At 56.4% G+C, this 27,392-nt stretch overlaps 3 protein-coding genes across 8 annotated transcripts in view; 1 reads left to right on the top strand and 2 right to left on the bottom strand.

Moving 5' to 3' along the window:
• FAM222B (family with sequence similarity 222 member B) overlaps positions 1-24,985 on the top strand; it is a 98,764-nt gene extending 73,779 nt beyond the window's left edge. For 4 of the 6 annotated variants that reach the window (XM_062216691.1, XM_062216693.1, XM_062216692.1 and 1 more), the window contains exon 3: positions 6,747-9,763. In XM_062216691.1, coding sequence (XP_062072675.1) covers positions 6,747-8,356 — 1,610 coding nt within the window. In that variant the 3' untranslated portion in view covers positions 8,357-9,763. Of the gene's footprint in view, positions 1-6,746; positions 9,764-22,013; positions 22,244-22,831; positions 23,425-24,897 lie in introns of those variants that run through there. The other 2 variants (XR_009868507.1, XR_009868508.1) reach the window with 2 other exon arrangements.
• TRAF4 (TNF receptor associated factor 4) lies at positions 13,637-18,883 on the bottom strand. Its single transcript, XM_062216695.1, has 7 exons — positions 18,668-18,883; positions 15,919-15,970; positions 15,337-15,441; positions 15,100-15,261; positions 14,859-15,020; positions 14,611-14,766; positions 13,637-14,409 (listed from the first exon to the last, which is right to left on the bottom strand). The coding sequence occupies exons 1-7, from the start codon at positions 18,808-18,810 to the stop codon at positions 13,777-13,779; spliced, it is 1,413 nt and encodes a 470-aa protein (XP_062072679.1). The 5' UTR covers positions 18,811-18,883; the 3' UTR covers positions 13,637-13,776.
• Positions 19,857-27,274, bottom strand: NEK8 (NIMA related kinase 8). The gene is made up of 15 exons (XM_062216690.1): positions 27,191-27,274; positions 25,392-25,597; positions 24,902-25,134; positions 24,570-24,701; positions 23,997-24,205; positions 23,788-23,852; positions 23,524-23,705; positions 23,292-23,442; positions 22,855-22,931; positions 22,384-22,501; positions 21,701-21,851; positions 21,375-21,538; positions 21,115-21,273; positions 20,786-20,944; positions 19,857-20,441 (listed from the first exon to the last, which is right to left on the bottom strand). The coding sequence occupies exons 1-15, from the start codon at positions 27,235-27,237 to the stop codon at positions 20,413-20,415; spliced, it is 2,082 nt and encodes a 693-aa protein (XP_062072674.1). The 5' UTR covers positions 27,238-27,274; the 3' UTR covers positions 19,857-20,412.
• Between the last annotated feature and the right edge of the window lie 118 nt (positions 27,275-27,392).

Genomic DNA, 27,392 nt, shown 5'->3' with positions numbered 1-27,392 from the left:
AGCGACTGCAAAGTTTCTACTAGTCAGCAATATGAGAGACCCTTTTCTGATCCATCTGAGATCCTCTTTTTTTTAAAAAAAAATTATTTACCTATTTATTTTATTTGAAATGCAGTGTGACAGAGAGAAAATTTTCCATCCGCTGGTTCACTCCCCAAATGGCCGCCACGGCCAGATTTGGGCCAGGTCAAAGTATCTAGGAGCTTATTCTGGGTCTCCCACATGGGTGGCAGGAGCCCAGGCACTTGAGCCAGCTGCTTTCCCAGGTGCATTAGCAGGGAGCTGGATTGGAAATGGAGCAGCAGGGAATCGAATCAGCACCCATATGGGATACTGGTGCTGAAGGCAGTGGCTTAACATGCTAAGCCACAGCAGGGGCCCCAGAGATCTTTTTAAATGCTACAATTCCCAGCAATAGAGTTATAAGGAGTCTTATGAGGAGAAGAATGAAAATTCACAGTCTAAATTATTTACTGAAATAAACTACACAGTTGTGTTGTTCTGAGCTCGGGGTCCACTATACCATGGAAACAGTTTCCTATGGCTGCCTTCTGAGCCAGTGTGACTTCAGTTCACAAGTAAAGGAGCTGGGCTCTGTGTCCCTGGCATTTTCTTGTGAATATACTTCCTACAAAATTGAGTCATTGAAAACTGTCTATGATTTCTATCTTAACTGCCTGGAATTAAGCATTATACTTTGTATTTTCCCACGTTGCTGCCATCTAACCCTGCATTACATGATAGGCAATGAAAAAGATTTCTATTCCTGATTCATTACCATGGATAGTATCTGCACGTGTAAAAATAGCCCTGAATTTGAAATAGGCCTTCCTTTGAGAGCAAAAAGGGGGAAATCAGTAAGACAGCCAGGCTTCCCTTCAGTAGGAAAGGGCGCTTCAGCTTCAGCACCTGCCTGCCTGAATCCTTTATGATGGCTTAGCAAGCTTTTTCTGTAGGTTCCAGATAGCATATATTCTTAGTTTTGTAGGCCATATGGTCTCTGTTGTTTCTACTCACTTCTGCCATTGTGGAGCAAAGACATATGTAAACAAATGTGTAGCTGTGTAAAACTTACCAAACACAGAGCAGCTGGACGTGACATATGTCCTGACTCCTGTTCTGTGAGGTCGTCATCAGCAGTTAAAAATGGTCTGGCCTCTTCATTTCTCTGAGGGAATTCAAGACTTAGAGCATGGCTAGCTCTGGATTTGCCTGATGAGTCTGACTTTGCAATGACAAGCTGAAGGTGACAGTCTTGCTTCCAGCTCCTGGAGCAGCAGGCAAGCTCTGCTACACTGCTTTCTCAACCAGCCTTCCTCGTGGTAGATGATGAGTGTATGACGAAGCTGTGTGTGTTCCCTGGCCAACCAAATCAGCATGCTAACTGCATTGTGCCTACTTCTGGGCTCCTAGGGACTCAGCGAGCCAGAGAGGGAAGCATTCAGTAAGATGACAAAGATAAACTTAGTTTCTTTCTTCTTTTTCCCTTAACACAGTCTGACAAAGTCACCAGAGACAGCTGTGATGTCAAAGGAAGGAAAGGCAAACTAGCAGCTTTATCTTGGTGCTGACATTAGGTCTCTACTTCCTTCTTCCCAAAGCACACCCCAAAGAACCTCTGCCAACTACCTCTGCCAGATCTGGATTCAAGAACCAAGGTGGTTTCAGGCTCACATGTCTAGGAAAGGGACAATGTGTTTGATCTCCAGCTCTCATTGCTATCCTGAAATACACCCGAACATTTGCAGACGAGAGAAGTTCGTGGTATTTTTAAGCTTTCCTGCTTTCTTCTCTCCACTAAAATAGGAAAGAGAGAAAAAAGCCTGTCATGTGACTCACAGCTGTTATTAAACATTTACAGTTAAGGTGAGATGGACCCTATGCTGTTTTCTTGGGGAACCAGCAACCAAGCAGCTGCTCAGACTTCAGGCCCATGAGCACTTAAAAACAGCGTTATGGCTGTGCTGTTCAGCCTTTCCCTGTCCCTTGTCCTCAGGTCCAAGTTGGTGGAAACACAGATCTTGGTATCTTGTAGAATGAGATGGGGTCCAGGTATTTATGGCAAAATGTGCTTTATATTTTAAGAGTCAGCTCTCAATAGGGAGAGATGGACCAAGGATCAGGAGATGGGAATTGCCATAGGGCAGGCTGGCACATCTTGGCGTTGAGTGGGTCCTGTACTTGATAGAGGCTGCAGTTGGAACTCACGGATTCCCTACTGGAGCTTGTCTAGATTGTACAATCTATGATGTTACTTGCTTAGAGAGTCCTCTGTCATTTTACAAATTTTGTTTTTCCTCTGACTCATCTTCTCTGAATGCCTCAGAAGTGTGATTTTAAAATTTTTTTCTTAACCCCAAGCTTCCATTCGTTCCCCAGCTCAGATTCAGGTATATAGTAGTGACCAAGAAATATGTACTGAGATGATCAAAAGGCCTTGGTCCTCAAACCATCTTTGAGATGACACCTTTGACATCCTTCAGAGTCTTGGGGGTCTTGAGGCAAACGCCAGAATTTCCTTCTTTTACTACTTCTTTGCATGCCCATCTGCCCCCTAGTGGAGGGTCATGGAAAAGGCAAATAGTCCCAATGACTGGGTAAACTCACAGAAATAATAGCTAGTGTTCGTTGAGTGTCTGCCCTTCCTCAGTGGTATGGGAGGGTCAGTCTTCCTTTTAAGAATGAAGCATTAAGGAGGAGCTGGTTGTAGGATACATGAGAACTCATTGTTCAACTCTACAATTTTTGTTTTCTAAGTTTAAAACTATTCTGAAATAAAACATTTTAAAAATGAATTGTAGGCCGGCGCCGTGGCTTAACAGGCTAATCCTCCACCTTGTGGCGCCATCATACCGGGTTCTGGTCCTGGTTGGGGCGCCGGATTCTATCCCAGTTGCCCCTCTTCCAGGCCAGCTCTCTGCTATGGCCCGGGAAGGCAGTGGAGGATGGCCCAAGTGCTTGGGCCCTGCACCCGCATGGGAGACCAGGAGAAGCACCTGGCTCCTGGCTTCGGATCGGCACGATGCGCCGGCCGCAGCGGCCATTGGAGGGTGGACCAACGGCAAAAAGGAAGACCTTTCTCTCTGTCTCTCTCTCTCACTATCCACTCTGCCTGTCAAAAAAAAAAAAGAAAAAGAAAAAGAAAAAAAAAAATGAATTGTAGAGGGTTTGTCACATGACCATTGAATGATTGGGCTAGAATTTGCCACTCAAGTCAGAGTCCCAAGCCTATGTTTGAAACACACTACCTGTGCCTCTGCACCCACAGCTAATTCCCATGTGCCACCTGTGTCTCTGACCTTCAACATAGAAGGATAAACAGAGGGACTAGTGTGGGGAAAGCTAGATTCAGGGAGATTTTTTTCTCCCTCCAGTGCCTGGGATAGACCAGCTGTGCTTTCTGCTATTTTTTTTTTTTCTTTTTTTTTTTAATTTGAAAGACAGAGTTAAAGAAGAGGAGCAGCCAGGACTAGAACCAGTGCCCATATGAGATGCTGGCGCTTCAGGCCAGGGCCTTAACCCGCTCGCCACAGCACCAGCCCCTCTGCTACATTTTAACTCCCAGGCTCATGGCCAGGAAGTCCTACAGTTGAGCTTTCCTTGATCAGGTTGCTTTGTCCTGTCTGTGGGCACAATTAGCCATACCTGCTGTCCTTGAATAATGATTGACAGTCATGATTCCTATTCATAAAGCATTTTTCAGTTCACTGAATCTCTTGAACATAGTTATTCTGTGATGTAGGAAGGCAGGTACCATCCTGTTGGTAAATGAGGAACTATTGAGGCATGATAGTAGACAGATGATGAAACTGTTTGAATATAGATTTTTGTTTTCTTCTTTTAAAAAAGATTTATTTTTTATTTACTTGAAAGGCAGAGAGGAGGAGAGACAAAGAGATCTTCATGATGGTTCATTTCTCTTTTTTTTTTTTTTTTTGACAGGCAGAGTGATAGAGAGAGAGAGACAGAGGGAAAGGTCTTCCTTTTTGCCGTTGGTCCACCCTCCAATGGCCGCTGCAGCCGGCGCATCTCGCTGATCCGAAGCCAGGTGCCAGGTGCTTCTCCTGGTCTCCCATGCGGGTGCAGGGCCCAAGCACTTGGGCCATCCTCCACTGCCTTCCCGGGCCATAGCAGAGAGCTGGCCTGGAAGAGGAGCAACCGGGATAGAATCTGGCGCCCCAACTGGGACTAGAACCCGATGTGCCGGCGCCGCAAGGCGGAGGATTAGCCTGTTAAGCCACGGCGCCGGCCCGATGGTTCATTTCTCAAATGGCCACACTGGCCTAGGCTGAGCCAGGCCAAAGCCAGGAGCTTCTTCTGGGTCTCCCGAGTGGGTACAGGGGCCCAAGGACTTGTGCCATCTTCTGCTGCTTTCCCATGCGCATTAGCAGGGAACTGAATGGGAAGTGGAACAGCCAGGACTTGAACCAGCACCCATGTAGGATGCTGATGTTGCAGGTGGTGGTTTAACCTGCTGTGCCACAGTGCTGGCCCCTCTCTAACTTTTTCTAAGCATAGATTTCCTAGTCTCTGCTCTGTCTTGTCTGTGAATGACACCATTGGTACAAGAAACTTAAGTTGTTTATGAAGCTGTGGTGTTAGGGTGCCCATGTGGGGCTGTGATAACAGTGTTGAGGAAAATGTTTGTGTTTGTGGTTTTTTTTTAAAGGGTTGGGTTTAAGTCTGGTATGTGCTGCTGTTCCAGAATTTGGCCTCTGTCTTGTTCAATAGTTTATCTCATTCTAGAGGTCATTCCTCAGTATAGATACTGTAGCCAGTGTCCCTCCTCCCTATCCTTAGTTTCCTTTCATTCTAGTTCCTGTATTTAACTGCTCTATTCATCACTGTCATTGGAGGCAGGGCATTTCACAAACATTTCCTTTGTATATGAGTATCTATTCTGTACTCAGTAAATAAAGCAGATCTGTAAATATGTTGGACTAGTACTTTGATAGCACAGACCTGTCCCTGTCTGCATATATCATTTTTGCTCAGGTCTGCCCTCTCTGGCCCTCTTGGACTTGAGCTTTCTTTTCCTCCTTCCAGGAGCAGCAGTTTCTAAGCAGTTGCTACCGGCTAACCAGCAATGTCACCAAACACAGGCAGCTGTGCCCTTTTCCTTCTAACACACTCACTAGCCTGCTTCTGAGTTGATACTCAGTGATGTGACTTTGAATGGAGTCTCCTTTGGGCCAAGGCCAGCAGAGGCCACAAGCTGGGCATTCAGTGAGTGGGGTTTGTCCTTGATCTGTCCTGGCTGCCCTCTGCAAGGGAAGGAAGTAGGGAGGGAAGTCAGCTAACAGCCTGGGCTCCCAGCCAAGCCAGTCTCCTTCTGCTTTGGGCAGTCTGTGTACTTACTCATTCAGCAAGCATTTATTAAGCACCTTTTGTCTATACTCCCTCTGAGAGAGAGGGAGAGAGCCAAGCAGAGACCCCTTGCAGGAGCCAGACATCCTTAAAGAGCTCTTGTTCTCAGAACATTTTCCTTTTTGACTGGAAGCCCAACCTCCGCTGGAGCCCCCTGATGGGAGGCAACCGGAGATGGGAACAAAGAGACTGTTAACATTAATGAGGCACAGTGAGTGGGTATTTCCGCAGCCTCTAGAGGAAGGCAGGTTTTCCTCTTTCTTTTTGGAAAGTGACAGCTGACATGGACCAAATACAGACTATTTTTGGCTCTCAGGACTTAAAATGCTCTGAATCCTTTTTCTTAATTCCCGCTGTCCTGTCATTTGTTATCATCCTCCACTAGCAAATAAATAGAGCCTTTTGATCTTTACCCAGTCAAGCATAGGATCAACTGTAAACAAAAGTGAACTTGTGACATAGGGAGGGGGGGAGGGGGGAGACGTTGGCAGCTTATTCCTCTGCTCCTGAAAAGGAAGCTTCCTGTCTACTGTGCCAAGATGGATATGCCCCCCCAATGAGCCTGGTACTCCAGCTGCCAGGGCACAGGGGAAAGCTGATGCCTCTTTGGCCTCTGCAGCTGAGAAGTCACTCTGGCTGTCCTTGCTGTTAGAGCATCATAGGAAAGGACCTGAGTGGCCACCAAGAGCCCTGACAGGCAGCTCTGCTTAGAACAGGGCTGGGGAAACTTTTTTCAGCAGGGCCATTTGGATTTTTTGTGGGCCACACAAAATTATCAGCTTTAAAATTAGCCTGCTGTGGATTTATTGAATTTCGAGTCCTGCCTGCAGTTCCTTGCCCTGGGACTAGACCAAATGATTCTGTGGGCTTTATATGGCCCCATGGGCTGAATATTCCCCACCCCTGCTTTGGAACCTTTAGATCCCAGACCAGCATGGGCAGGTGGGAACTTAGAGTTCCAGGCCCTACAGTTCTCTGTGGTGGAAGAAGAACTCTTGGTTACTGCTGTGAGAACTAGCATGTTCTGGCTGTGATGTGGAACTTTAAAAGTTGCTTTGCTATTCTGATCTTTACTTTCTCTACTTGTACACGGGAATCATGATGGTATTTGCCTCCTAAAGCAATAGGAGGATTCATTAAGATAGCCCCTCGCCTACTTGCCACAGGCCAGGCGTGCGTGCTGTGAGGACTTCCTCTGCTTTAGCAGTGCTTGTTTTGGTGACCGAGGCTGCATCTAGAATGAAGGCCACCAATGACAACATAGCTCTTCCCCCACACCCTGCCACAGGCCATCAGCAGGGAATCTAGGTGGGCTGGTTGGCTTGGCACTGATGAGCTCCCTCTCCCTCTTTGCTCTCCTTCCCCTTCTCTCTCTCTAGGGGACACTACACAGAAAATGAGAACTGCTCACTATCCTACCCCAGCCGAATTGGATGCGTATGCTAAGAAGGTCGCAAACAACCCACTGACTATAAAAATCTTCCCCAACAGTGTGAAGGTTCCCCAGCGGAAACACGTTCGTCGTACTGTGAACGGCCTCGACACAGCAGCCCAGCGCTACAGCCCCTACCCGACTCAGGCTGCCACCAAGGCAGGCCTGCTTGCCATTGTCAAAGTGCCAGCCAAAAGCATACTCAAGGACTTTGACGGCACCCGAGCCCGATTGCTCCCTGAGGCCATCATGAACCCCCCAGTGGCACCCTATGCTACTGTGGCACCCAGCACTTTAGCCCATCCCCAGGCCCAGGCTCTGGCCCGCCAGCAGGCCCTGCAGCATGCACAGACCCTGGCCCATGCCCCTCCCCAGACGCTGCAGCACCCTCAGGGTATCCCACCACCCCAGGCACTGTCCCACCCTCAGAGCCTCCAACAGCCTCAGGGTCTGGGCCACCCTCAGCCCATGGCCCAAACCCAGGGCTTGGTTCACCCTCAGGCCCTGGCTCACCAGGGTCTCCAGCACCCCCCCAACCCCTTGCTGCATGGAGGCCGGAAGATGCCAGACTCAGATGCCCCCCCAAATGTGACCGTGTCTACCTCAACTATTCCCCTTTCGATGGCGGCCACCCTGCAGCACAGCCAGCCCCCGGACCTGAGCAGCATCGTGCACCAGATCAACCAGTTTTGCCAGACGAGGGCAGGCATCAGCACTACCTCAGTGTGTGAGGGCCAGATCGCCAACCCCAGCCCCATTAGTCGCAGTCTGCTCATCAATGCAAGCACTCGGGTGTCGACCCACAGCGTCCCCACACCAATGCCTTCATGTGTGGTCAATCCCATGGAGCACACGCATGCGGCCACAGCTGCATTGCCTACCACAGGCCCTGTCAACCTGCCCACAGGCATCTCTCGAGCCCCCACTGGCTACACTAGCGACCTCAAGCCAGTCGCCTGGAACCAGCACCAGCTGGCCCACCTACAACAGATGTGCAGCGAGGCTGGTGGGACGCCAGCCCCTGGCCTAACAGGCAAGCATGCAGCAGGACGCGAGTTGGCAGGGCCTGGCTTTGTGGGCAAGGCCCCTGCCTACCCGCAGGAACTCTGCCTGGCACAGTCCTTTCATCTGAAGCCACCCCTGGAGAAGCCGACCCCATCCCCACCAGTCAACGGCCTGGCTGCCCCACTGGCCTACCCCAATGGTCACTATTTCCAACCCCTGTGGAACAACATTCTGCCCACTCCCAATAGCGACAGCTCGGGGTCTCAGGACCTCGCCATGCCGTTCCACAGTGGGCAGCCCACGGGTGCACCCCTCGACTGTGCAGCAGCAGCTTCTGGGGCCCACTACCGAGCAGGGACTGGGGGTGGGCCAGTGGCAAGCCAGAACAGCTTGATGCAAACAGTGGATTACCTAAGCGGGGATTTCCAGCAGGCCTGCTTCCGAGAACAGAGCCTGGCCATGCTGAGCAAGGCCCAGCGAGCCCCTGGCAGCCGAGCCCCTGATCCCACAGATGGTCGGAGTCTTCATATTCAGCACCCAGGGTATAGATAGGAAGCCCCGGTGTCCTCTACAAGCAACACACCATACATCACCCTCCTAGGTTTAGTCTTACTTTTAAATAACTGGATAGTTTCAAAGTTTCACTGCTCCAATGTGATCACTCCTAGATGTCTGAGAAAGGGAATTTGGTGGGATTTAATTGAGGACGGAAAAGGGGTCCTCTCATCCTCCCCTCTGGCAACTTTCTGTTTTTGTGTTAGAACCTAACCACCCTGATTTTTCTCTCTGTTCCCTGCCTGTCCCCTCACCTTGACCATTTTGACCAACCTCCTGCCATCTTCCCAAACCTCTCTGTCTATTTTCCTTAGGACTGAAGTGTAGGCTAAGGGAAAGGCCCTAGGTGACATAGCTGTAGGTACCCAGGCCCCTGAGCTAGGCCTCTCCCTGTCTCTTTGGGACTAAGAAGCCAGACTTTCCAAATGCTCTGGAAGCGAATTTATTTGCCCAAAGATCTTCAAATCAAAATTGACCCAGTATTTACTTCCTCCCTGCTCCTTTCCATTCCTCAAGGCTTTGCTTTGTATCCACATTGATCCCGGAGCCTCTGCGCTGTTCCTCGCTGCGCTGGACCACAAGGGCATCCTGCAGGTATTTGGCCATAGCCTTGAGACATGGGGGGAAAGTCTGTCTTTATATTGACGTCTTCGTCCCTGACTCCCCTTTCCAGATGTGGGCAAGAAGTGCATGCCCAACTTGCTCTTGCCTTTCTCCTAACTTACCTGCTGCCCTCATCCCCTACCCTTCCTTTCTCCCTCTAAAACAAAAAAAACAAAGAAACAAAAAAACCAAAAAAATAAAATAAAAAAAAAAAACAAACACAAAAACCCTACACTTACTTGAGGAATTAGGTAGATGAGGGATGATCACATTGGAGTTTGGAATTAAAAACACCAAAAAAAAAAAAAAAAGTTAAAATACATTTGGTTCTCTCTACACTGGCTAAGAATATTGCTCTACACTGTAAGTTTTAAATGTCATGTTTCTGTATGAATGTAGTGTGGGTTTGAGTAGCATTGTGTATGAGTGGCCACAGGTACATTCGCTCTCTAGTCACCTTCCTTTGCAGCCCCTCAGTTTAATGGAGAAAGAAGAAAAAAAAAAAAAAAACACGAAGCCTTAAGCTCTTTGAATTTTTCCTTCACCAAATGAGCATGGTTCTAACAGTTGGAGGCCGGCCTCTATTGGACACAGCCAGCCCCTCCCACCCCTGCCTGTTCTTAGCGCATAATCTCATCCATCTACTCCATGCTCAACACGTCTCATTCCCAGGTGGCACGTAGTTGACAAGAAATTTAACACTTTTCTGTAACTCTAAACTTAGATTATGTTTTATTGTAAATTTTTGCACCCATCTCTGTTAAAGATGCACAGTTCGGCTTTTTTTTTTTTTTTTTTTTTTTTCCAAACCAAGTAAGCCCTTACCATTCCTCTTGTCTCTGGGGAATGTGAGCTGATGTTCTTATTTAAGATTCTGGGTTGTGTTTTCTATCCACTGTTCTTTAGCCAGAAAGCCTAGTGATCTGAAGCAGTGTGACTGAAGACCAGTTTTTAAATTATATGTTGGCAAGTTGCCTTATATTTAAAAAGAAAAAAAGGGAAAAAAATGCCTGATTGTGTTATGCCAAATGATAGCAACATGAAATCCTAATTTATTGTTCCTTATTGTTTTCTTGCCGTCTGTGGTCACTGGTACCTCCTTGCCCTGAGCCCACAGAAGCACCTGCAGCCTCTGGCACAATGCCTCTGCCAAGGTGTTGGCCACCGTCTCACCCAGGGCCCCCTCCCTGCCCATTCCCACTTCTCTGAGTCGAGGAGCACCACTGTCTCCCCTGAACCCATGCTTGATCTCCAAACCAGATATTGCTGTGATTCCCCCCCCCCCCCCCAGCGCCTCTCCCCAAAAGGTGAGCTGCCATTTTAGGAAATCGGACCAGACACCGGCTTGGGGCTTTCAAACAACCTCAAACCTATCTCTTCCTGTGTAGGGGTGCAGATCTCTGAAGCTAACTCCCACCCCTAGTCTGCATGGAAAAATGTACTGTGATCTCCCTGCCCCCAACTGCCCTCGCCTTTGGTGTGAGAAGTTTCCTAGTTCCTGAGTCCCTCTGCCAGCCAACCCCCAACCAGCAATAAGGGTCCAAGCCAGGGCCTCCTGTCCACACTCCCTGCGTCCATCCCACACTGCCCATTGGGAATACCTGGATTCCCCACTCTATCCACACACTGTAGCATTCATTCTCCATCTCTCTCACCTCACCTGTGGTGGTTTATGGGTGCGATGGGGTTTTTAAGATTATTACAAACCAGTAAAAAGAAAAAACAACTCACCTTTTGACGTCCTATTCGTTTAATGTGAATGTTTGGAGTATTTTCTTCTAACAATTTCTTTCACGTCTCATCCTCATTTCTCTAAGAAGGGGCCCCTGTAACCATCCTAGTCAAGAGCCCTCCCCAGTCCACTGTCCCAGGCTAGGTTCTGTGTTGGGTACAGGGCACAGGGCTCCAGTTCAGTCAGTGCCTGGGGGAGCCCCGCCCCACTGGGCTGCCTGGGGCTTACAGTGGAACTGATGGGTAAGTATGGTTTGCTGCCTCTCCCAGTCCTGCCACTTGGACTCAGTGCCTCACTGAGAAATGAGGACCCAGTTTGCTAATGAGCCAACTACAACCACAGGCCTCCCCCTTTTTCCACCTCCAGTGCTTTGGAATCCTGAGTGCCTCTGATGGATATGCAGTATTTAATAGGGGCTGTCATATGCAACATGAAGACTGATTTTCTCATGTGTTCCCCTCTTTTGTTGGCAAGGGGGGAACCCCCAAGAGCTCTCTTCTTTGGTTACCCTACTCCTTGTCTGCTGATTGGGTTTGAGCGAAGATGTGGTGGGAAAGATTCCACAGGATCTGGGATTCAGGGAGGGTGGAATCTGGCCCTGGGTAGCAAGAGTCGGCAGGTGGCTTCCTGAATGCTGATGGTTCAGACACTCTTCTCTCCTCAGCATGCCCTCCGCTGCGGGGTGCCCGTGTGTGAAAATGCTTTGGCACCTTTGTTCCTCATGCCACCCTGTGACGGAAGCCACCTCCTGCCTATGTCAGATGAGGCCTGAGGTCAGCCTGGGGTCACAGCACTAGAGGGTGGAGGGGTGAGCCCAGCTTCCCCTCAAGTCAGATTCTTGGGCCGAAGTAGGTGCTTGATGAGTCCAGCTTACAGTTTGGTGCAGAACCTGCCCTGAGTTCTGCAAAGCAGATTGGAGGGCCAGGCCTACCAGGTGGGCTGGGAATGGGGCGACTGAAGAACCGCATTGCACACACTTGAGGAGGCACCATGTGTTCTGTGTGCACGTGGCCTGTAGAATCAGGCTGTCCAGTTCTGTTGAGATGCGGGAAGGGTGGTTGCACCTGTTACTTGAAGGCATTTCTCCTGCTCTCTGGGGGCCCGTGGTTTTCCCTACTAGTTTCTGGGCATCATTGTATGGTGGTCCTTTTAGTGAGGGGACATTTCCACTCTCAGGTAGGCAGCCAGGGCCCAGTGTCTCCCCCTAGAGCAAGGACCCTTATGGTCCCAGGCTGGCTGGCTGATGGCCAGTCCTGTCACCTAATTCATCTCAGCCTTGGTGTGGAAGGAAAGAACTACAGCCCTTGAGCTTTGCTTCACTAGGGAAGTTTCCATACCCTGGGCCTCTTCTCAGGGCTAGCTGAGAGGAGTGCAGCACTTTATGCTGATGGGTACATTTAATCGTTACTGCAGTCTAGGTAGTGAGCAGTATTCATTTCACCTGTGAGGGTTATTTGTCCCGTTGTAGCTAAGTAGCTTGGCCAAAAGCAAGAGTAAAGACCCAGACCCAAATCTCTTGCCAAATAGAGGATGCTAGCCTTTAGGGACTGCTTGCATTTAAAACAGCCCAGACCCTGCCCACACCAGCAGAAGGCTCACTGACAAGCCAGTTCAGTCCTTGGTTCTCAGCTGATTGATGTATGTACAGAAAGCAGATGAGCTAGGGATGAAAAAGATGGAAAAATCCCAAGTAAGAGCATTGTAAAAAGTTAAGGGGAAGGCAGGTGCTTGGCCTAGTGATTAAGCCATCACCCTTCCCATACTGAGTGCCTGGGTTCAAGTCCTGACTCTGCTTCCCATTCCAGTTTCCTACTAATGTGCACTCCAGTTAACAGCACAGATACTTGCGTCCCTATCATTCACATGGGACCCTCGGATGGAGTTACTCCCTCCTGGCTTCAGCCTGGCCCAGCCCTGGGTGTTGCGAGCATTTGGGGAGTGAACCTACAAGTGGGAGCTGTCTGTCTCAGATAAAAATTTAAACACTTTGTGGAAAAGCAGAATTAAGAAATGATTCTTTTGGTGCAAAATTTAATGCATGTGGTGTCTTCAAAGAGTCCATGGGACATGCCTGTTTTGAAAAAACTGGACTCCAAAATATTCTGCACCAAAATACACATTTCCCCAAGGCTTTGGAGTTCCTTAAGCACTTTTAACTCTGCCAGGAACATGCACTGTCTCAATAACTTCAGTGCAGCCCATTAAGATTGGCCCTTTTATGATGATGAGAAAAGGTATTTCACTCAACTGTTGTATTAGATGAAGTACTGCACACAAAGGGCTTAGCAGTGTGTGTTCCCAAGAAACTACAAGTGGTAGCTATTACCATTAAACCAAAACCTGCCAAGGCAGAGGTGGTAGTCTGGACGAGTCTGGGTTCAGGACCTGTACCGCCTTTCTCTCACCACCAGAGGGCAGCAGCAGGCGGTTGTAGTTCCCTCGGCATCCGCGAGAGGGCGGTTCCCGCCGGCAAATGATCCTTAGGGCTGGCAGCACCAGCCTTTCTCTGATCCTTTGCCCTCCGGGCCCTAACCAACCCAGATGAGTCAGGCTGGAACGAAGTTAATAAATACAATCCAAGATTTATTAAAAATCAGGGCTCCCCTGCTGTGCCCTCCTGGTACTAAGGAAATAAATAACCAGAAGGGGCACAGCCAGGGAGGAGAAATCTGATCTCAAGACAGATGCTTTTAACAGCGCCCCCCCCCCCCCCCCCCCGCTTCCCAACTCCCCCTCCCCCCTATGGCTCTTGGGATATAGCACCTGAGCAGGCACCCCAGTCCAGATAGTGTGGCTGGCACCAAGGCATGTCTGCCCTGCCCAGGAGAGGAGACAGGCCCTCGGATCACATTTCCAGCCCTTAATGACCCAAGACCTGCTCCTCCCGGGGCCCAGGGCTGAAGCACCAATTGGAGGCACCTGAGGGTGGTGGCGGGGGGGGGGGGGGGGGGAGACTGGGTGCCAGAACCTAGGCAGCAGAAGCAGCTGAAAGAGGGTCCGGCCCCCTCTCCAGAGTCAGCCAGCATCTGGCTGAGGTGACCTCCTATCCCCCTCTCCCCTAGAGCCCCCGCTGGCTCTGCGCTTAGCTGAGGATCTTCCTGGGAAGTTCAACAGAGGCACGGATGAAGACGGCATCATCTCGCACATAGTTCCGCTTTCGGATATCCTGGTGGGAGATGAATTTGGGGTACCCAAAGCCCAGAGAGCTCTCATCCAGAGAGCCACGCCACGTGCCTGGCTTTTGGAAGTTCTTCCAGTTTGGGTCAGGGTGGAAGGTCTCAGTGACGTGCTGTGGCTTAGCCAGCCCAGGGTCGCTCTGATCCAGCAGGGAGAAGGTGACACGGCGGGCAAAGGGCCACTCAAGGAGATTGTCAAAGGCGCCCGGCAGTACACGGATGTAGAGGGAGAGATGTGTGCCCTCACCACTGCCGTTGCCATTGAGGAAGGCAGACACCTGCAGCTTGTAGCCGTACTTATGGGTGTAGAAGGCTGGGCTGAAGCACTCGAGGTTGGGCTTGGCCTTGGCCTCCTGCAGCCGCCGCCCATAGCTGCCAATCTTCCAGATGAGCACACCGTCGCTGCCCACAGATAGCTCCTCAAGCTCTCGCCGCAGCTCCTGCAGCTCCTGCCGTTGCCGGCTCACCAGGGCACACATCATGGCCAGATGTGGCTTCACACTCTCCTCCACGTGCCGCGCCATCGCCAGCTTAGGGCACTGTTGGCAAAGCCCCAGGCCGTGGAAGAAGGGAAGAGAGTTATCAATAGGGGAAGGCCCAGACAGAGGTAGGTGTGCACCCAGGGTGACAGGCAGTTGGCTGTCGGTGAGGAAGACAGGGTGCCAGGAAGCTCAGCCTCCCTCTAGGGGCTGCCGGGTCAAAGCGGGCTGGCTGGATGGGAGGGAGAAGGGGCACCTCACCCTGTGCTTGCAGCCGGAGTCTTTGAACGGGCACAGCACCAAGGCGGTGCTGCAGCTGTCCTTCAGATGGCCTGGCAGGTCCTCCCGGGCCACGGTGCCCACACCGCACTGGTTGGGGCAGGGCACAGGCAGCCGTGGGCACTGGTATTGGTGGCTCTGGGGCCAGAAGCAGAGGCGCAGTGGTCAACAGCCTGACTCCCCGTCTCCTGCCCCGCAGCCCGCAGCCCACAGCTCAGGAAGGCCCTCACCTGGATAGTATCAAAGACAAACTCCTTGGTGCAGTAGGTGCAAGGCTGGGTGCGCTTGGGGCACTCGGAGGTGGCATGCTGGGCCAGCAGCCGCCGCATCATGCGGGAGCCGCACTTGTTCTCACAGTATACGCTCTCTTGGGGGCACATGCCCTCGTGGCTCTGGAAATGCCACAGGGAGGGGCTGAGTTCAGGGCTGCCTGGGCCAGCCTATCCCTCCTCACCCCCAGGCCCCACCTACCTCATAGGCCTCTCCACTGAAGTCACAGCCACAAAACTCGCACTTGAGGCGCCGCTTGGGGCAGTCGTGCTGCAAGTGTGCAGGCAGATCCCGGCGGCTCAGCTTGGCAGGGCAGCGATTGGGGCAGGCGACTACATTGAAGCTGCAGGTATTCAGGTGGCCCTGAGAAAAGGGCTGCAGTTAGTGCCTGCTCAGGGGAGGGGAGGGGTGGGCCTAGCCCCTTCACCAGAGCCTCACCTGTAGGTGGCGCAGCGGCCCACTCCAGCGGCAGCCCTCCTCACTGTGGATGCACCGGATCGGCAGGCCCAACACCTGGACTTCCAGCTCTGGGTCTGGGTAGATCTGGGGGAACTGGCCAGCATCAGAACCCGTGCCGTCCACAACTCCCTCCACGGCCCCGTCTGGCTGTCTCTAGTCTATTTGCCACTCGGAACCCAGGGATGAAGCACACAGCAGGGGGTACCTGCAATGATGCTGGATCCCCGCATCACCAATGTGACCCTGGAGAGGCAGCCAATCACCTGCTCAGTCTCAGGCTGTGCCCCCCCCCCCCAGGTCTCTCACAATCCTCTATCTGCTTCCTCTTGGTAGAGAGATCCTGGCCCTCAGCCACGGGTCTGGCTTGGCACAGGAAGGGGAGGGAGCACTTTTGTGGGCATTGCAAACTGGCCTGGTGGGAGGGAACAGGCTACCTTTGTGGGGGCTCCCGATCCCCAGGCTCTGGGTTGACACTGGCCCAGAGCCTGCTGGCTGCCAGCCTCCAGCCTCCACCAAGGGCAACAGCCTGTACCTGGCATGTGCCTAGCAGTGTGGACTCACCTTGGCATAGTCTAGAGGAAGTTGGTCCTCAGGGCATTTGAAGACTCCTTCACTGGAAGGGGAGAGAGTGCAAGGTCAAGGCTCCTGGTCATAAGAAGGGAGAGCCCTGGGCCCCACGCCGGAGACCAAGGCAGCCTCCCTCCCTCACCAGACTGCTTCCCAGCTAGCCCCAGCTTAGACAACAAGGCAAGGAGAGACCAAAGGACCCACTTCTTCAGGACCCCAGGATCCCAGCCCCTGTCCTGGGAAGGGGGGATTCTGGGGCCAGTGGAGGCGGAGACAGCTGCCTCAGACAGCATTTGCTCAACAGGTGGCAGCTGGCACCCCCTCCCCCAGGGTGGCAGCTGGACTGGAAAAGGCACGGGCTGCCCAGCTACCCCTCCCCCTAGGGGTGTTCCCATTGGCTTGTGCTGCAAGCTGAGGGTGAACAGGATAGGCTGAGACTAAGTGCCAGGGCCGCCCAGCACCCATGAAGCTCCTGGGCCAAGAACCAGGGCAAAGGTCAACTTGGGGCCACCTTACCACCTCTCCCCTACCTTCTTAGGGTTTTACTTAAGGAGAGGAAAGGCATGCTGCCTGGCACTGTTTACATTCCCACCCAGTCCTCAGCGCCTGCCTGAGAGGTGAGAAGGGCTGAAACGTGCCCATTTTAAAGGTGTACCCAAAGAGGCTCACAGGGCACGTAGCACCTGGATATGTCTCACTGACAGCCAAGCACACAGCACCCAGAAGAGACCCAGGGGCAGGAGACGTCTGGGCAGGCACAGCCAGTATGCTCACTGCAGGACAGGCTTCTAAAGCTTGCTGACCCTGCCCACCGGCTGGTGGCTCTCCTTCTCTGCCAATCCCTGCCTGGCTGTCAGCACCAAGGAGCCTGGTGCGTGCTGCCTCCTGCCAGCATGCCCTTGGTGACCCCAGCCAGGACCAGTCCCACATGCCTGATAAGGCCCAGGCAGGGCTGACCGGGCAGGACTGCAGGCCCTCAGGCATGGCATTCCTGCCGGGTCTGAGGCAGGTAGGTGGGAGGCAGGCAGGGGCCACGTGGCCTGGCTGGCATTTCTCGGCCTTGGGCAGCCCATGCCGCAGGTATCCAGCGGATGCATGCACCCACCTCCTCCAGGACCCCATCAGTGCCAAGAACAATGCAAGCCTAGGCACTGGAGGGGTGTGCCATGCCCGGGGGCAGAGCAGCCTTCTGGGATCAACCTGAGTAACAGCCCTGGCAGAAGTGGGGAAGAGGGGTGGGAGGGGAAGGTGGTCCACTTGGCTGCTTCAGGAATGTGCTGACTTAGCTGTTTTGGAAACAGGGAGGGGACTGAGGCAAGCCCCTGGGCTTCAAAACAGCAGCTTCCCGCACAGCGCGGGCCCAGCCAGGATAAAGGCTCACTGAGGGAAATGGACCCGAGCCTGCCGGGTGGGGGGGACCCAGCCGGCCCAACCACCTCGTCGCTCCAGAGGCCGCCGCAGCAGAGCTCGGGTGCTGCGGGGCGGTGGAGGCAGCCGCAGAGGCTGCTCCAGGCAGTGCCGGAGGCCCAGGCCCAGGGGGGAAGACAGGATGGGGGGAGGGGGCTGCGGGAGAGGAAGAGGGGATTTCCGGGAGGGGGAGGGGCAGAGGCAGTGGTGAGGCACTGAGGAGGGAAAGGGGCCTGACAGCCCCCTCCCCCGTTCTCCCCGAGGCCGTCAGGGTGGGTCAGCTGGGGGAGCGGGGAGGGGGGCTCAGCTGGTCTCATCTGGAAACCAGAGGGCCAGGGAAGGGCAGTGGTGGAGACAATGGGCCGTGTGTCTGTAGCCGAGTGAAGTGTGTACAGTGCAGGGAGGAGGGGCGGCACAGCAGCCCGTGCGGAGCATCTGTGAGGGCAGGAGCCCAGGCTTCGGCACGGAAAACAAAGGGCCTGCTGAGGTTTCCGCCAGCCCGCGGAGCAGGGCGCAGCCTCCTGACAGCGGCCGGCCCGGCCCCCCGCCTGCGGGCCGCGACCTCCCCGCCCTGGGGGTGGGGGGCTCCTTCAGCTGCCGACCCCCACCCGGGGAAGCCGCTCCCAGAGAGGCCAGGAGGGCTCAAGGCTGCACAGGGAGCCCGGCAGTCTGATGCATGCCCAAGAGGCGAGGGCTGAGAGGGCAGGGGGCGTGCGGGAGCAAGCAGCGTTCGAGCCCTGCCTAGGGACAGTCGGCGACCACCACCCCCGGGGCAGCGTGCCTGCTCCGAGGCAGGACGGCAGGTCCAGGCCTCCCTCCATTGTGTGGCCACCAGAAGCCCGGGCCGAAATCCCAGCTCAGCCTGTGCGACCCCGGGCAAGCCGCAGCCATCCTGGGAATTTCTCATTATCTGTGACATGGGAGAACTAGAGCGGGCGTTCTCCGGTTAGAGAAGCGCAAACTCCGGCAGCGTAAAGTGCGGCGTGCACGACGGGGTTTCGTGCCTCCCGTCCCCGCAGCAGGACTCAAAGTTCAAGGATGAGGCCGGTCCGGCTCTCAGGTGAGGGGGGAAGGGCCGGCCAGCGGTCAGGAGAGGAATGTTTGCCGCCCCACCTGGCGCGGGGCCGGTGGGACCCGGCACGCCGCGGACCGGGGGCTGGGGGGGGGTCCTCCCTCTGGGTCTGACGTCACTGCCGGCCCGTGACGTCATGGCGGGCTCCCCTGAGGTCACGCGAACCGTGTCTCAGACAAAGACCCGGAGGGCCTCCGGCCTGGATCCCTCCCCACGCCGTGTCCACGCCGCCACCGGCCGCCTCCCGCCTCCCCCGGCCCGCACCTGAGGAACTCCTGTAGGCAGGTGTCGCAGAAGCGGTGGCCGCAGGTAGAAACCTGCACGGGCTCACGCATGGGCTTCCCGCACAGTGGGCACAGCAGCCGCCGCTTGGGCTTCTCCAGGAACTTGTAGTCGAAGCCGGGCATGGCGGGCGGGCAGGCCAGCGGCGGGCACGGGCGAGCGGGGCCGGGCACGCGGCGGCCCCACAGCCCGCGCCTCGCTCCGGCCGCGCTCCCGGCTCCGGGCGGCGCCGACTGGCGGCCGCGCTCCGGGCCCGGCCCGCGAGCCCGCCCGCCGGAAGAAGGGGCGGAGCCGCGGCCGCGCGGTCCTAGCGCCCACCGCGCGGGCTCCCGGCTCCGGGGTCCGGCCGCGGCCAGACTCGTCCACTCCCGGAAGCGAGGGCTGGAATGAAGGATCGTGGCTCCGCTTCTCCCCGGAGCTGGGGAAAGGGGCGTGCCCCGCGCTAGGCTGGGGCGGAGGGCCCCAGGGGAGTGCGCGGCGTAGCCGGAGACGACGGGCCGCTCCACAAAGGTTTGCTTCTCCGGAGTCAGCAGCCCGGCCTCAGGGGCCGTGCGCCCCCCCAGGGACCAGGGTCCCCAGCTTCCAGGTGCTAAGCAGCTAAGCCTGGCAACCATATCCGAGGAGCCCGTCCGAGGCGAGGAGGCTGGACTGGGCGCTGGGCCAAAGGAGCCTCTGTCCCGGCCCCCGGCTGCGCCCACATTCCTTCCCCGGCCGCGGCCCTGCAACCGCGGCCGGGCCCAGCCCACGTCTTGTGGTGTGTGGCCGCCACCCACCCCACCTCTGAAGAGAGCACGCTGCAGGCAGGCAGCGGATACTTTTATTCAGGCGATTTCCAGTCCACCGGGAAACTGGTCTGGTCCTGGTCTGGTCCAGCCAGCTCCCCTCCCCCCCACACACACACGTGGGTCTGGGGAAAGGCATGGGGTGAGGAGGTGACCTCTGCAACACTGGGCGGCTCCCGCACTCCCGCAGGGCTAGGAAGGCCTCACAGGTTGTGCAAATCCCTGCTGCGGGATAAGGGGTGGGGGCGGGCAGCAGCAGCTCCCTCCAAGCTCCCAGCCCCAGGCCAGCCAGAGACTAGGACAACCTAAGGGCCAGTCCAGGCTTGCCCTGCTCCCAAGTTTGAAGACCACGTCCCACTGGGCAGCAGGGGCTCTCCTGGCTGGAAGAGGGGAAAGGCCTGTCTGACTGGAGCCCCACCAGCCTCCACCTGCCAAGGCCCAGGAGACCACCCAGCTCCCCAGGGTCTGACCCCAGGGGTAGACTGAGAAAAGGGGTGGGGGTGGCTGAGGTTCGGTTTATTGAAAGATTTATTTATTTGAAAGGCAGAGATACAGAGAAAGAGGGAGAAGTCTTCCATCTGCTGGCTCACTCCCCAAAAGGCAGCACCAGCCCAGCCTGGACAAGGTGGGAAACAGGAGCCTGGAACTGCATCTGGGTCTCCCACATGGGGGGCAGGGGCCCGAGCACCACTTCTGCTGGCCTCCCAGGTACATGAGCAGGGAGCTGGATGGGAAGTGGAGCAGCTGGGGCTGGAAACGGTGCTCATACGGCTTTGCCTGCTCCGGTTGGGGTTCCGAAGCAGAGCAGGGCTTCGCTGGCCCTTCCGCCCCTCTGATGACAGCCCAGGGGGTCTGGTGGGGACAGTCATGCCGCAGGCGCCTGCACTCTTCGTGACACTTGGTGAAGAAGCCAGATCAGGATGGTCCAGAGGTGCATCCGGCACCTCAGGGGGGCACGGGCTCATCCGTGACAGCTGAAGGGTACCAGACAGAACCCCCTGCAGCCTCCTGGAAGGCGGTGCCTCCAGAAAGCATTCCCACTGCCACCCCCCGCTGGGCCCTGCCAGGCCAGAGCTGGAGGTTCAGAGCCATTTGGACCCGCGGGCACACCAAAGCCCTGGGTAGCAATGGAGGCAGCCCAGGCAGCGCCCACCAGCACCCACTTCTGGCAGGAAGCTTGGTCTTGCCCCACAGCTTCTGGAAGCCGTCGACGGTGTGTGGTGTGTTTGGTAGTTTGGGCTGTGACCGCCAGGAATGGGAGTGTGGGCAGGGCCCCCCTGGGTTAGCCTGGCCTGGGTGAGGGGGAGTCAACACTCACGCCGCACAGCCAGGAGTGTGTTTCCGTGGCAGCAGGACACGGAAGTCACGGTGTAAGGGTGCGTCTCGTCCAGCTGCACCGGCCGAGGGAGGCCGGCATCCTCGTCCCTCCTTCCCAGCCGGCCTCGGGCTCCCTTGCCCCAGGAGTACACCTCACCCTCTGCCAGAGAGAAGCCCGAGGGAGAACGTGGGAAGGGGCACATGGCCCAAGCAAGCAGCTCTGAGCCCAGCCCACCAGACTGGCCCCGGGGAGAGCTGGCTGAGTCTAGCGGCCCTGAGCCTGCCCATCAGGCTCTCCGTGCCAGTCTGCCCGCTGTGCCCACCCCTCACCTGCCCCAATGGCTACAGTGAAGGCATCCCCACAGGCCACCATCGCCATCCTGATGCCCTCAAGGCCTTGGACCTGACAGGGTGCCCGGCCGCCCCGGCGAGTGCTGGTGCCCAGCTGCCCGTGCTGATTGCTGCCGAATGTGTAGCAGTGCCCTGCGGCTGTGGAGGGAGGGGGCAGGGGAGCAAGGGAAGGCGCCTCAACAGAGGTCCTCCGGAAGCCAGGGGCGCCCCCCACCGGCCTCCCATGCACACGTCCTCACCAGTCACAGCAGCTGAGTGAGCAGTGCCCAGGTCCACACTCAGCAGGGGCTCCCGGTCCAGGGGTGCAGAGCCTAGAGGGGTGAAGCTCAGGGCCTCCTCCACTTGCTGGTGGGGAACAGGATCCTCCCCCAGGGAGATGTGGTCCAGGCCCAGCTTATTGAACCTGAAGGCAGAGCCAGAAGGCAGATCCAGATTGCCTGCCCCCAGCTCTCTGGGCAGGAGCTGGTGTACCCTGCACTGGACCAAGAAGCATCCTCAGCCCCTCTCAGCTGTGGTCCTCGGTGGGCGGCAGAGGCTGGGGAATCAACCTGGTGCACCTGCTCACCTGTTGCTCCCACAGGCCAGAGCTTGGCCAGGCACAGTGAGGAGCATGGAAGAGTCGATGCCACATACAATCCGCTGTGCTTCCCGTCCTGGGGGCAGGGGCACCTGCTGGGGGCAGCTGTGGGACTCCCTGGTCCCCAGACCCAGCCTGCCTACAAGGAAGGAAAAAGCGAGATGGGGTTAGTTTGCACTTCAGCACTGGGCGGGGCCCAGAGAGCAGGCTGTTCTCTGAGCCTCAGAGGGCCTTGCGTGGCTCTGCTGTCAGCCGGATCCTCTCTGAAAGCCCTGTTCGGATGCCACCTCTGTCTCCCCAGGTGACACTGCTGCTCCTCAAGCTCCTACACCTGAGCCTCGGCGTGGCCCCGAAGCTGCCTGACCTGTGGCAACACTGCCATCTCTCCACTAGCCCGAGTCCTCCGGGGGACAGGTACCCACCTACGCCACCGCTGGAGTTAGTGCCCAGCGCACCTGGAGGAAGCCACATCTTGTTCATCTGGCCCCAGCACCCAGCCCAGGGTGGACCCACAGTGGGTGTGTGACCAAGGTGTGTTGAAAGAATAAAGCGGAGAGAAAAGAGGGAAGACAGAATGGAAGGGGAAGGACGGGGTATGGGAGGGGGCAAGTCAATCTGGGAGGGGGCTGGGGGACGAAGCTTAGGGGCTATAGCAAGGGTGGAGACCTTACCACCATCTCCACGGCCCCAGGCAAACAGTTCTCGCTCAGTGGACAGGGCTAGCACGTGAGAAGCCCCACAAGCTACCTGCACCATCTCATAGCCCAGCAGGGCCTCCACAATGGTGGGCTAGAGTGGGGGAAGAAGCAAAAGGCTGGTGGTCAGGACTCGCCCCCAGGCGGCAGCACCCCCAGTGGGGATGAAATTGGAGCTTGCAAATTTTCAAGTGCTGTCTCTTTAACTCCAGACACACATACACACACACACACACACACAGGCTGCCAGGCAGGAAGCGCTCCCTGGTAAAGCCTGGTCTTTCTGTACTTCCGCTGATGCCACCAAGAGCAGGTGCAGCCTCGGAGCCAGAGGCGCCTGTGCTGCTGGGGACTCCCCCGCCCCAGTGTGGTATCAGCTCTCAGATGTGGGCTGTTTGCCATCCCCCTACTTCCCCTTCCCCAGGGCGAAACCCAGAGGATCCCCACCTGGCTGATGTCCGTGAGGCTGCCATGGCCGAGGCACCCGTTGCTGCCGCTGCCGAAGGTCATGATGATGCCGCGGTCTGGGCAGGAGGCAGGGAGGAGACAGAAGGCAGAGAAGTTAGACCAGTCCCACACCTGTGGTTTGGAGGAGCAAGATAAAAGTTGGGGGCCAGAGCAGGAAGGATGGGTGAGAACAGGCCAGGGGGCTGTCTTCTCAGTGTATGACTTCGGACAAGTGGCAGAATCTCTGAGCCTCAGTTTCTCCACCTGTCAAATGGGTATAACATAGCAATGCCCTTGCCAAGCCCTTTGTGTGGGGTGAAAGAGATGGTGTTAAGTAAATCTCCACAGCTAGCAGACAGAAAGCACTAACTCAACAGCTGGGAGAGAAAAGGGTTACGTGAGCAGTTTGCAACGAGCAAGCTGCTCTGTGGGCTCACCGGTCAGGCAGGCCGTAAAGAGGTCCCCGCATGCCACGTGCTTGATGGTCACGCCTGACTGGCCTTCCAGGAAACGAGACACGAACTGGGGCTGCGGCTGTTCCACCGCCCCGGGGAGGAGGGCGCCTCCGCCGGTGCCGAGGGGCGGGGCCTGCGGAGGGAGGGGGCGGCGCCTGAGCACCGCCAACCTCCCTGCAGGTCCCCACTACGACCCCATCCACGCCCTGCCCACCTCCCAGAGGATGAGGCGCCCAGAGCGGGTGACGCCGGCCTTCTGCGTGCGCCCAGCCGCCACTTGCACCACCTCCGTGTTGAGCATGGGCAGCCGCAGGGGGGCGCTGAGCCCGCTGCCCCAGGCGTACACTGATGACAGGGGTGGAGGAATGGCCGGCCTCCCGGGCCCTCGAGATACGCCTGCAGAGACAGCGAATGGAGCCCACGAACCAGTGGGAGTTGGGTGGTGTTGGCCGGGACTCAGCAGCCCGCCCGCACTCACCCCTGCAGCGGGCGCTGCTGCTCCTGCTCCCAGAGGGCCGCCCGGTGGCCAGGGACTTCTCTGCCCTGTGGGACCACAGGTCGGGGCTTCAGGGCATGGGCCCCCACAAGCATTCCTACACACAGGCCCCCGGCACCCCTCCACCTCGCGCCCCCTGTGCTCCCTTTTGCCCCCACCCAGTCGCCCAGGACCCCTGCCCTTTTACTGGCCTCCGCATGCGGACACTGCCCAGGTCGGTGTGGAGGCTGAGGAGAGCCCGGATGCAGAGGGGCTGTGCCATGATGTGGCTGAGCGGCGGCCGCTGGGCAGGCTCCAGGCTGAGCAGGCTCAGGACGAGCTGGCGCAGCTCGGGGCTGTACCGGTCCGAGATGGGCGCAAAGGTGCCACTCATGATCTTCAGCACCAGTGCGGGCAGGTTCTGAAAGGCGCCAAGTGGGAGTCGGCCAGGGCCCCCCTGCCTGAGCAGAGGGCTCCCAGAATGATAGCGGAGCCAAAACCTGCTTTGACATAGCTGCAGCTATGTCCTCAGAACCCCGGGTTGTTGGAAAAATTCGAGGCTTGCTCTTGGGAGTGTCCCTGATCTGATGGGAGAGTCACAGCCATGCCCCCAGGAGCCCTGAGTGCAATGGGCGGACCCAGGCCCTGTTCCCAGAAACCCACGGTGGGAGGCTGACCCCCTAACTGACGCAGCCACAGAGAAGGAACACAGGACACAGGAGCTGAGGACGGCCGGGGAGGGAGGCAGACTCTCTGATTGTCCCTTTCCAGGTGAGTACACTCACCGCAGCCTCGAAGGCCCTCTTGAGGCTGGCTAGTTCATAGAGGACACAGCCCAGAGCCCAGATGTCACTCTTCTGGTTGTAGGGCTTGCCCTCACACAGCTCGGGGGAGATGTAGCACGGAGTACCCACCACCTGCAGGAGGGAAACTGACGTCACAGCCCTGTGGGGAGGGAGGACCGGGGCTCCACCCTCAGCTCCAGAGCCAGCCCCTGGGGGCCTCCTCCTCCTCCGGCAGCGCCCAGACAGGAGCCAGGGCTGTGTGCTGGGAGGGCTGGGGAGCAGGCACCAGCCCTGCAGCCTTAGCGCCCTGATGTCCCTTCCACGCCAGGCACCGTATAGGCCTTGCTCTTGCTGCTGAGAATCTTGGAGATGCCGAAGTCGCCGATCTTCACGACCATGCGGTGCTTGTCCAGGAGGATGTTCTGGGTCTTGAGGTCCCGGTGGAGGATGAGGTGGGTGTGCACGTGGTGCAGCGCGAGCAGGATCTGCACGAAGAAGTGCAGGATGGTCTCCTCCTCCAGCAGCGAATTGCAGCGCTTCTGGATGAATTCAGCCAAGGTGCCGCCTGGGGCCAGGGAGCCAATCAAATCCCAGGCCTTCCCATGCCTGGGACTACCCCCACCCCAGCCTCCCAAAATGCAACAGGGCACTGGAACCAGAGAGGGCCAGAAGCCTGCCAGGGTCACACTGCTGGGTCAGAACCCTGAACCTCTGACCCCCAGCCAAGCCCATTCAAAGGAGGGAAGCCGACTGACATGTGCCCGCCTGTCCCAGCGGTGACGGACCCGCTGCAGCCAAGCCAGAGCGAGGAGGCTGGCCCACCTGGCGCGTATTCCATGGCGATCATGAGGGCTTTGTCCTCCAGGAAGTTCTCGTAGTACTCGATGACATTGGGGTGATTGAGCAGCTTGAGCACCTGGCACTCGTTCTGGGCCGCCTGCCGCTCTTCCTTGGTCATCTGCTCCACGGGGATCTGCTTGATGATCACCAGCTTCTGGTCGGCCTTGCGCAGGCACAGGTGCACGATCCTGGAGACACAGGTACAGGCTCTGAGCTCCAGCCACAGATCAGGCAGGGCAGACCCGGGCCGGGATGTTCCACGAGCACCATGGCAGAGGTCGCCCGCGCTTGCACGTGGCGAGAACTCAGCACAGACTTTGTGTGGGACCTGTTTCACCACGGCATCGCTAAGTTCCCGCAGGCTCTGGAGTTAACTGCCTGTCTCAGATCTTGACTCCTCCTCTAAGTATATGACTTGGATATAGTAGGTGACATCACCTGGAAACAGGGCTGCTGAGAGGATCAATGAGAAAAATGCGTGTCAAGCACTTAGCACGGTGCCTGGCACATAGGAACAGGTCAATGAATGGAAGCCATTCTTACCGTTATTTTATTTCAACCCATGGCTGGTGTCCACTACATCCCTAGTGCACAGCCCAGGATTCAGCACACAGGAGCTTACCAAATGTTTCCTGATGGAATGGCTGTAACTTGACCATCTAAGGCTTGAATTTTCACCTCTGGGTCAGATCCCTCCTCTGAGCCGCAGGCTCACATAGCTGACTACGAGGCATCCCAAATTTTAACAAATTCAAAATAAAACCTTTGATTCCTGCCCCTTAACCTTTCCTCCCTTAGTCTCTCCCATCTCAGTTGGTGGGTGACAGTACCGTTCCTGTTATTAAAATCAGACCCAAAATCTGAGAATCGTCCCAGAATCCTTTACAGTTCACGCTAACACATCAGCAAATCTTGTGGCTACCTCCTAGATGCTGTAAGCCCACCCAATCCTCCCTGGGTCCTCTGCTATAACCCTTGTCCAGGTCATTTTAGTGTAGCCTAAAATGCTGTACTAGCCTCCACTCCCCTCACTCTCAAATATAAACCCCAGAAGCAGCCAGCGGCATTTTTAAAATGCAAACCACATGAGAACGTCCCCTGCTGCAAAAGTCCTGCCATACTGCAACATACATTCAACCCCTTCGCCCTGGCTTACGAGGCCATAACAGATCGCCGCGTGACCATCGCATTGTACACCGTTCCCTGCTTTGTCCACTACGTTCCAACCTGGGTCTTTCCCTCAGGGCTCCGAATTCTCCGCCCACGCCATTTCCCCGGGGTGGAAGCTCTGCCCTCACGGTCACATTACTGCTGCTCGCTGCTCAAGTCCCCGCTTTGAATCTCACTTCTCAGAGAACTTCTCCTCGACCGCCCCAAATAAACAAACCTCCCTGGTGTTGGACTCTAGCCTCGCTGCGTGTTAATAACCGCTCGTAACTGCTCCCACTTTACAGGTGTTATTCATTGTGTAACTTTCCTACAGCCTGTGAGCTGACAGGGAAACGGCCACGCCTGTTTCGGTCCTAACTGTGTACTCTGCGCCCAGTCTGACACACACGGGCTAGCGCCTAAGCAATCTAACAGAACCCCGCCAGCACCCACAGGTGGCCAGGGGCGGGGCCTCCGCGGGGGCGTGGCCTCCGGACCGGGACCGGAAGTCTGGGCGGGGCTTCCCAGAATGGCGCTCACTCCTCGGGGCGGGGCGCGATTTCGCGGTCAAAGTTAGGGCCTATTACCATCTCTCTCCCCTGGCAGTTTCCTCCCCCAGAGCCCTGGCTCACCCGAAGGCACCTCGCCCCACAACTCGGATCCGCTCGTACTTCTCCATCTCATCTCCCAGAGTTACACTTCCGGAACCTCGCTTGTCCCCGCCGCGGCGCATGCGCGGCCCTGCCCACGGGGAGCCCCGCCCCCCGCGCGGGATGCTAAGGGCGAGGCGGGGCCGGAGGGAGCGGCGCTGGGTGTGGGCTCCGCGGGCGGGCG

This window comes from Lepus europaeus, chromosome 18, assembly GCF_033115175.1.
Source record: "Lepus europaeus isolate LE1 chromosome 18, mLepTim1.pri, whole genome shotgun sequence".
NCBI classification, from domain to species: Eukaryota; Metazoa; Chordata; class Mammalia; order Lagomorpha; family Leporidae; genus Lepus; species Lepus europaeus.
The sequence above is the reverse complement of the archived record's forward strand: the minus strand, read 5'-3'. Positions and strand labels throughout refer to the sequence as shown.